Source organism: Antrostomus carolinensis, unplaced genomic scaffold (assembly GCF_000700745.2).
Source record: "Antrostomus carolinensis isolate BGI_N321 unplaced genomic scaffold, ASM70074v2 scaffold5816, whole genome shotgun sequence".
Classification (NCBI taxonomy): domain Eukaryota; kingdom Metazoa; phylum Chordata; class Aves; order Caprimulgiformes; family Caprimulgidae; genus Antrostomus; species Antrostomus carolinensis.
Genome location: NW_010319718.1, coordinates 2,677 through 12,742, shown reverse-complemented (window position 1 = coordinate 12,742; position 10,066 = coordinate 2,677). Strand labels below are relative to the sequence as shown.

At 43.7% G+C, this 10,066-nt stretch overlaps 1 protein-coding gene across 1 annotated transcript in view; it reads left to right on the top strand.

Moving 5' to 3' along the window:
• Positions 1 to 1,830: 1,830 nt before the first annotated feature.
• Positions 1,831 to 10,066, top strand: part of LOC104526016 (translin-associated factor X-interacting protein 1-like) — a gene marked incomplete at both ends in the record, with an annotated part of 10,091 nt that continues 1,855 nt past the window's right edge. Inside the window, 4 exons of the mRNA XM_010169342.2 lie at positions 1,831 to 1,976; positions 3,426 to 3,549; positions 4,963 to 5,056; positions 9,761 to 9,957. Coding sequence (XP_010167644.2) covers positions 1,831 to 1,976; positions 3,426 to 3,549; positions 4,963 to 5,056; positions 9,761 to 9,957 — 561 coding nt within the window. The remainder of the gene's footprint in view (positions 1,977 to 3,425; positions 3,550 to 4,962; positions 5,057 to 9,760; positions 9,958 to 10,066) is intronic.

The following is a 10,066-nucleotide window of genomic DNA, read 5'->3' as shown; positions in this document are numbered from 1 at the left end:
CTTATCCACCGAGTGGTCCAGCCATCAAACAAAAAAAAAAATCTATATGTTGCTGCTACCTCTTGAATTTCAGATTCAGATGTCACCTTTGTGAATTAATTACCTCATTTGTAAGGGTGGAGGACAGAGACGAAGATCAATGTTGTTCTTGGCTGCAACTTTTTGAGCGGACGTACACGCCAAATACAGAAGCCAAAATTTGACCCCTATAGTTTAAAAAAAAGGAACCACATGAGCACGTGCTGTTTAATCAGAGGATAAACATGCCTACAGGAACATCTGCTCCCTCCTATTTATCCATCCTCGTAAATAAATGAGCATGGGAAGAATCTATATCCAAATTATGAGAAAATAAATTCCAAGAATCTGATTACCAACAAGCTAAGGGGAGGTTAAGGTCTGGAAAAGTCCTGTGTTATTTATTTTGATGTTTGGGGGTTTTTTTCATTAGCATTTTGGTTGTATTTCAGGAATGTGTCACTTCTGTGACAAACTGTTTGTGCGACATTAGCACGAGAACTTAAAGCATTCTTTTGTCCCTGGAGCTGGGACATTCTGTAAGCAATTTCCTCCATGCACCAAAGACTTTCAACTCTCAATAAATTGGAATCTTACTGGTTCTCCAATGTCATCTTCCTGCTTCTTGCACTGAAATTAGGGCATTTAAACTCCCGAGGCTTTACATTTGACTGTTTCAAGGCTTGGTCAGGCTGAAGTTTGAGTTTTGAAAGTCAAATCCTCCTGTTTGCCCATGATTTTTTTTTTTTTTTCCTAAATTGTACAGACAAAATAGGAAGAGATTTGTATTGGACAATCACATATTAATTATGTGGTTATAATAATGAAGGTAAAGTACAGCAATCCAGCATAGCTGGCTTTCCCCCCCTCCAAAAAAAAAGAAACACTAAGATGGTTTCAAGATAGAAATGAACAGACTCTTAAAATTAACACCAAGATTTTGCTTTCAGAAGAGCTCGCTGAAGTAAAATTAATTTATCATGTTCTTTTTTATGGTTCCTCAGCCCTAAACCTTTTCCTCAGACCTTATCTTAATTTTTTTCTACACTGATGCAAATTCAGCTGTTTTGAGTTGGGTCACCAACCTGAGTTTAAAACTCCTAGTCAAGATTATGGAACCATAGACTGGTTTGGGTTGGAAGGGACCTTAAAGCTCATCCAGTTCCAACCCCCCTGCCAGCAGCAGGGACACCTTCCACTAGACCAGGTTGCTCAAAGCCTCATCCAACCTGGCCTTCAACACTTCCAGGGAGGAGCAACCACAGCTTCTCTGGGCAACCTGGGACACTGTCTCACCACCCTCACACCAAAGAATTTCATCCTGATGTCTAATCTAAACCTCCCCTCTTCCAGTTTGAAGCCATTAAGCCACTCATGAGATGAGTTGACCCAGCTCAGTGTGCCTTTACTCGGGGACACACACCCCAGTGCAAAAGTCCCTTGTGGAAACGAGACCCAAGTCAAAGCTCTCGTTTGTCTTTTAGCTGGATCAGTGCAACATTCTGATGGTTTGTTTGTTGCTTTATTTTCCAGTGTTCCCAGTGTAGGCCAAAAAACCATTTTTCACTCGCCAACATGAGCTCTTTCCCACAATCATGTCATCAAGGCCACATGAACAGTAGCCACCAGGGGATGGTTCAGAGGTGTTTAACTAATGATACTAGGCTGGGAAGATGATTTTTTCAAAGAACAAAAAAGTTTCCTTGGTTTTGAGGTGTGGTCAGTCCTGGCTGAGAGGAGTTTCAGGGTACGGCCCTCGTCTCTCGTAGGCAGTTGTGTTCATTCTGGAGTTTGGGTCTTTCTTGGGCTCAGATACAGCAAAGGGATTTTTTTTTTTTCTTTCAATCTTTTCAGCTTTCTGCTCGAGGCCACTTGTCCCTGTGGCCTGCATTTGCATCCAGGCAGACCATCCTGGGGAATCACAGACCCTGCAGCATCCCAGAGGAGACGCAGTCTAGGTAAGCTCAGCCAGTACTACTGGTTAAGTCACCAGGGTTGCTGGAAGCAGTTTTTCACAGGTTTGGGTTGGAAGGGACCTTAAAGCTCATCCAGTTCCAACCCCCCTGCCAGCAGCAGGGACACCTTCCACTAGACCAGGTTGCTCAAAGCCTCATCCAGCCTGGCCACAAACACTTCCAGGGAGGAGCAGCCACAGCTTCTCTGAGCAACCTAGGTTTGAAAATTAAGACCTTACAGAGCAGAACGTTTTCCAGTATGGGTGAGAACAATGATGTTGTGTTACCCTTAGCAGGACAGAGAAGACGTTGTTGGCTCTGACTGGTAGCTCTATAGGAGATGTCAAGTCATGCTTAGTATAAAGGTCACCATAAAATGCTATCATTTAATGATTCATTGACCAACATTACACAGGATCCTGTCAAGGCCCTGAGTGCACCAACAGGCTCTGCAAGCTCTTCTCCAGTCCTTGGCACTTGGGTTCCTGGGCTCAAGACCAGTTCTTATATGGAACAGCTGGGTAACCTGGGAACCAAGTGCTGTAAACAGAGCGGCGTGAGAAAGAGGTGTGGGAAGCCTTCACTCAGGCTCACTCACCTTTGGTTCTTGCTGGAGCTGTGGCGTAGCCATGTCTATCTTGTACCTCACTGACTTGGCATCCCAACCTGACACCATGACCCTGGCTGCCATCAAGGGACCTGCTGTTCTTGTTCAAGTCCTGTGGCACTGTGCCCTGCTAGGCAGGTCACTGTCCCTGGTTGCCTTGCTGTCACCATCACCTTGAGCACAAGCACCCAAACCCCCGGGGGTAGGGAAGAGGTTGCAGGACCTGTTGGTGCACTCAGAGCTCTGACAGACTGCAGGACACAGATGTGGATGATATAGAATCGTTTGGTTGGAAAAGGCCTTTGAGATCATCAAGTCCAACCGTACCTGTCCACTACTAAATCATATCATAATAAGGATAGTTGGGCTTTTTGTTTTTAATTCTAGCTGATTTTAATATGAAATATTAAACATTATATCATTCAGCAAAGGGACATTTAACCTAGAACCTCCTGAGGAACACAGAACCTCAGGAGATGTAGTACATCATCAGTTCTCTTTTCTCAACCCATTTCATGTAACGTAATTAGCATTTATTCTTTTCTACCACACAGAGCCCACTCACCTGGCTTTTTATAACAAAAACCACTCTGAAGTTCTTAAACTGAAGAGCAGTAATAGCAGGATGTCTTGGATAGCCTCCTGCTCCATCAGGAAATTTTAAATCATCCGTTGTACGATTTGAGAGAATATATAGGTACTACAGTAAAAAAAAAAAGTCCTGCTGTGAAGCAATGGGCAGTAGGAAGAAAATCAAAACCCCTGAGCTGATTTATTACGAGTTCATTCTTATACCTATGACACACATAAGTCCACGTGTCCATTCTTTTCCTGTGTCTCTGCAGCAATAAACAGGCCCTTCTCACCATTCCAAAGCCACTCTACTTGGAGCAACTCGAGTCCTACTTAAGGGAAGAGCTGCAGTCTCTTGATCTGACTAAAAAGAACTCCCAGGAACTGAAGTTACAGGTCTGATACAAAGTTCTCTTGACTGGAAACTAAGTGCTGAGATGGATTATTTAAATTTGCCATCCAAAGGAGAAAGTAGCTGAGAGGAGCAGGCACCTATGGGTAGTATTGGATAGGTGGGTCTGCAGCTCACATGAGAGAACTTGCACAGAAGCAGTTTATTTGTATGTTGCGTTGCTGCTGTCTGCATGATGTTGGGTTGTCACATCATCTTGTGTACTCCACATCTTCTATAACAGTTGCCATTTTCAAATCAAAGCCCAAATCTTCACAAAGCCCTGGTACTCCAGAGTGGCTACAGAACAGAAGGTACACACTGAACTCCTGAAGGTTCCTGCCTAGACCCATAGAGCAGCAAGTGTGTAGGTTCCCAGATTTCCACTGCAAAACCTCTCCTTCCTGAAGTTAGGTTTCTGCATGTGACAAGAAGTGGCTTTGTCCTCTAGCTTCTTGCCTGAGCCTAATCAGGATCCCCCAGATTCTTAATTTCTCATGGGTCTGATCCTGGGGTGTTTGTTGTGAGTGTTTGAGGACACACCTCATGGAGACACTGAGAACCACCACTGTCATTTAAAGCACAGATGGAGCAGGAGTGGGTACTCCTGGTTTTGTAATATCCTGCAATTTGAGCATTTATGCAGACCATGGGAAATTTGGATTTTATTTTCTTTGCGCTCATTAATTCAAATTCTCATTCCCAAAGGAATCCTGTAGTGATGGGGAAAGTGGCAGATGGAAGAGAATGGAGGGAAACAATGAGTGACTAATGGCAAGAGAAAATAGAGGTTTCAGAAATGTTTCTGCTTTGAAAATACTTTTTACTGTCTTACATGACATGCTTTATTCTATTTAACAGTGAGGTACCCTCAGTGAGAACATTCCTTATTGCTAGTGAAGTCTTCCCATGGCCCAGATACACCACGGGAGTCTGGCTGTCCTCTCTGAACAAGAGGATAAACAGTATCTCCTCTCTGCAGAGGATATTCTGCAGAGACTCTCGCTGCTCTGCAGAGCTTGCCGTTTAACTCAACAAAACAGGCCAGAAAAGCAGCAAGATGATCTCTTTTACGTATCCTTAATGTTCTGTCCTTGTTGTAACTGCGTTCTAGTCAGCTCCACCTGAACAGTGTCACATTTTGGCTCTGATAGACTTGTTCAAAGCTTTGCTTTGGCCACTAAAATCTTTGCTCTGCATCATGCTGCGGTGCCTATAAACAGGGGAGAGAACTCCACCTTCAGAGGAGGTATTTGGGATGGAAGAGCAGAGATGGAGAGACAAAATACATCATGGTAGCAGGATTTTTATACCTGTTCTCAATCATCAGATGCCATTTATGTTGGACAAAACAGCCATCTCTGATTTCTGAAAAATGTGCCACTGAATGTTTTCTCCAGCTTGTTTTCTTCTCTCAGCCCTACAGAGAGGTCTTTGAATTCCTCATAGACATCTTCAAGACCTACAAGCCCTTACTGTCAGCTATAAAGAAGGAGTATGAAGCTACTTTGGGTAAGCTCTTGGACTTTGACCTGTGGGGAATAAATGCTACCAACGGAGACGTTCTGACAGAGCTTTGCTGTGTTGGGTTCATGCCCAGGATGAACAGCCTAAATAGGTGTCGACTGGTAAATCCATCTTTCTGGTCTGTTTGGTTTATTTCCTTCAGACAAGAGATGATGGTTTTGGAGGGGTTTTTTTAGATTTAGATTTAAGATTTTTAGCTTTTCATTACAGACACGGTTCAGGCAGCGTCTCAGGGTTTTTCTGGACAATCACGGAGTGTATCACACTCATATATTTGGGTGCACTTGCTCTGGTCACTTGAAGCTTGAACGAGTCCCGCAGCACGGCAGGACAGAGAGCTGAACTGGCTCTTCCCTGGTCACTCTTAGTGTCCTTTAAACTTTACTTGGCACGCAGATGCCACAGTGATACCAGTACTTTGTAAACAATCACAGAGGGCTAGAAATAGACTGTAACCAGGAGCTCATTTCACACTGGACACTGAGCAGCTGTCAAATGTCAACAGTTTTCTCCTGGGACAGTCTCTTAAAGGATATATATTATTTATCCCAGTAGCTGTTACCTGGGCTACCTAATCATAGTCTCTCATTAGAGACAAAAAACACTTTCTTTGCACAGTATCCTTCAACCAGGTGAACAGGTCAATTGTAATCATCGTAGAAAAACATATTTTTAAAATCAGTTTCCTCCCAGAACTCTTTAGTAGACACCTCTCTGCTTCAGCTCCCGGAGAGATCACTGGTGTCCATGCTGTAGCCTACATTGTACTGCTTTCTGAAGCTTTTTTTTTTTTTAAGCATTTATTTACTGACTTCTCCATACTGCTTGGATGTGATATTTCCCTTTTTTTTCTTTGAAGTCTCTGACTACCCAGCAAAACATATCCTTTGTCGTAGCTTTATGTTTGGAAATCAACTGAAAGCCAGTGAACCAATTGTGGTGGTTTCACTTGGCGAGCACTTGGCAATCAGCCCAGCACAGCCACTCGCTCACTGCCCCCCACCCAGGGGACAGGGCAGAGAGCTAGGGGCACAGGTAAGGAGAGTCGTAGGTTGAGATAAGAACAATTTAATAATTGAAATAAAATAATGATATTGAAATAATGGTGATAATAATAATAATAATAGTAATAAAATATACAAATTAGTGATACACAGTGCAATTGCTCAGCACCCGCTGTCTGTCCCAGCTAAAAACCAGGACACCCCTATGCCAGGGTAGCAGGTGTACTTGAAACTCTAAGAATAAAACAAATGGAGTATTTTTTAAATGTTTTAAGTTGGGATTGGGATCCTCCCACCTTTCTGTATATTGAGGACAGACTAATTTTCCTAATTACATTGCTAATGAGGGCTGCATGGCATCCATCCTCTTTTAGCTCAGGCTAGTGGATGGGATTATCAGTAAGTGATTTCCAGGCCTCCTCCTCCCTGCCTAGCACAGACATCAGCTTACCTGCCTGGCCAAGGAACCAGTGATCTCATCCAGCCCAACAACTCCTGGCCACGCAAACAAGAAGGTCCCACTTCCCCAGCCCCGATGGTGCCTTCCCACTGCTTCAGCTGCACCAGCTCTGCCACTCACTGGGCACCTCCAGGAGCTGAGTCAACTCACCCAGCAGGAAAAACAGAGACCAAGAGCTGCAAAGTTTCCTCCTGCTTTAGTGAGTTGAATTGCTCAAGGAAGTGTCTGTGCTGGGGAAGAGACAAAAGCAAATGTCTGAGAGCAGAAAGAGTACAAAAGAGAGAAAAGGAAGGAAATATTTGTAAAACTGCACTCCTAAGTTTTTATCTTTATTGTGAAATTATTTCTGACTGTGCTTAACAAAAATAACTTTAAAATCTGGGAGAGGTGGCCATTCTGAGGGTTCCAAACATCAGAATTTTAGGGATTAGGCACTGTTTCTAGTGCCTCCCTACAGTGCTTGGAGCCTTAAGGTGGAAGTTTGGAGCTGACAAATGGGACAGTTTGCTTAGAGAGATGTCTCATCACTCCACCTAACATACATAGTCTAGCTGTAGCATCTCAGCTCCTTTTGAAACGGAAACTAAAACTCCTTCACACCACAGCATTGTATTTCTTGGCCAACTGGCAATTACCTTTGTAGTCTGGTTTAGCAGCTTTGTCTCACTCTGTTTTTTCTGCCCAAGTCATATCTTCTGTATAAGCTCAGCCTATATGACATTTAAGGTGCTCACCACTGCACCCACTGCTGAGGCAGGCTCTCCCCTTAAATCTACTCGTATTACAACATATTCCCAGTTCAGTCAGAATAATCTGGTTTTAAAATTAAAAAAAATATATATTATTAAATGTTGTTCTAAAACTGTCCTGCTTACACTATATGTTTAGCTGTATCATTTTGGCAGCACGAGGTTTGCGGTAGTCAGCACGTGCAAAGCAGAGCACACAGACCAGAGAAGGCAGCAGCCTCTGATGTGAACAGGGACGTGCAGCCTGTACTGCTGGCTTGCAACTAATTGTCTTCTGCTAGAACTGGACATACAGCTGTAGCTCCTTTGAGCGTTAATCGTAAAATCATCATGGACTGGTTTGGGTGGGAAGGGACCTTTCCAGCTCATCCGGTCCAACCCCCCTGCAGTGACAGGGACATCTTCAACCAGATCAGGTTGCTCAGAGCCCCGTCCAACCTGGCCTGGAATGTTTCCTGGGATGGGGCTTCTCCCACCTCTCTGGGTGACCTGGGCCAGGGTTTCACCACCCTCAGTGTAAAACATTTCTTCCTTCCATCTGGTCTAAATCTTCCATCTTTTAGTTTCAAACCATCACCCCTTGTCCTATCAAGCTTGTGCTCAGCCAGCACTGAGGCTTTAAGGCATCGTTTCTGGAGTAAATCCACACCAATGTGAAGTTACAAAACAGAATTTGGAAAACAGCACCAGGGAGGAGAGAGCCATTAAATCCCTACAGCTGCTACCTTGGTCTGAGCTAAAGGTTCCGTTGCTGGGAGCTGCTCTAAGACAAAGCTGAATGACAGGGTAGGTCTTCACTTCACAGTGATGTTATCCACAGCTGAATCCATTTCTTGATTAAAATAATACTCAGGTGGCTACATCTGCAGGGCCTTCACATTGACTCCTTTGTCAGGCTAAGAACTCTGGGTCCATCCAGCAATTCTGCACGTGCAATGAGCTGCACCACAGCTTTCCAAGTGGAAGAATGTCCTTTCTTGGCATGAGGAGGGCTATGAGAGGTCATCAGAGAGCTCCTGTTCTCGGATGGCACTGGCCAGTGTCCACACCCCAAAATAATCACCGTGGCAGCTGAGGAGTTGTGCTTCAACTTGTGACGTACTATCGGCTGCAATTAAAAATACTGTTGCATGTAATGTAAAGGGGTTTGTTTGTGCTCAGGAGTCAGTTGTGACACAAACTACGCCTCGAAACAAGTTTGTTGAACAAGGTTTATCATGGTCGCACTGAGCAGCCAAAGAGTCCAGTGCAGAACTGCTGTGCTGACGCTCTGATTTTGGCACCTCTTGTCCTGATACAAGTATCATAGTGAAAGAGTTTTGCAAAACCTTTGGTACAGTTGTAGCGTGGGAAGGAAATTCACACCCAAGTGTAACAAGAAAAGTAGTTCCTGTTCTTAGAATCGTGTATGCGTTTTAACTTTTAAAATGCAAAATCTGTTGCATGCTATTTGCACATAAATACTAATACCGGGTTTTACCGAGGAGGGAAAAAACCTCCAAGTCAGATTATTCAGCATCCACCAGCATTTCTGTTCTTCTGTTCAGGAGAGTGAGTGAACAGGGGTTTTTTGCTGAATAATGCAGTTGTTCACAAACAAAATGAGGCTTGCTCACAGCCTCATTTCACTCACACCATGTCCTGCCTTTGATTATTTTGGAATTATGGTGGAATTCCATCTAGTTATAAAACCAAACCTCTGCACCAGGGAGATGGCATCAGACGAAATCCTACCATGTAACTGTAAGTAGGATGTGGGACCCAAGTCAAGTACTGTCACTAGGTTCCTCAGGTAAATATCTTTAAGAGAAATTTTCAAGGTAAAGGGAAAATAACTGAGAGTGAAAAGCAGATGTTACAGCAGAGAAAGCCAAGAAGAGACGTGAGTTCTTTACTATGTGTACTGTAGAGAAGGGCAAAAGAAGAGAGGTCAGGACATACCTAAAAAGAGGGGAGATTGGGTAGACAATAAATTTGTATATAAAAGGTTGCATGAGATCATACATTTGGAGACAAGAAAGCAGATGGAGTTCATGAAGAAGGTGCCTTCACAAAAAAAGGGTAAATCACCGATTACCAGCTGTCTTTAGCCCCGTATGTGCTTAGATGGTGACACGTTCCCACCTAGTGAAACATGATGAAGCCATCAGTGTTCATTATGTCTTACCAAAACCTTAAATACTCAAGAAGACAAAAATAAAATACTGTTCATCCTTTGTTTTCCAACCCAGGATAAAGAGCATGAGCTGAAATCAGAAACCTTTATGCAGTTCATATGTACAGCTGGTTCAATGACAGGATCATCCCAAAAGATATTTCTCCCAGTCCTTAGACACCCACCAGGCCAAGCAGTAAAAGCTCCATGTTCAGTCTCACTTCCCACCAGCACTGTTTTGAGGTTGAATATGCAACAGCCCAGCCGAGTAAAATGCAGAATTTTTTGCTCATTGTGAGACCCACCCTCTGCTTTCTTTAGCTCATCAGAAGACACAAATTCGTGCCCTGGAGCCCCTGAAAGCTAGGGTCGCAATCGTGTCCGAGGAGTGCACCCAGCAGATACTGGCCCTGCAGGAAAAGCACAGGCATGAAATAAATATGTTAAAGCAAGAGAAACAACATTTATTAAAGACCATTGACAACATGAGGGAAGAAAATAATTCTCTTCAGACTCAGGTAAATTAGACAAGGATGAGTCAAACATTTCCCAACGGCAGCTGGATGTGTTTTATACATCTGATCTCTTACCTCCCAGCCTCTCGCCCTTTGATGCCAGTGGAAGTTC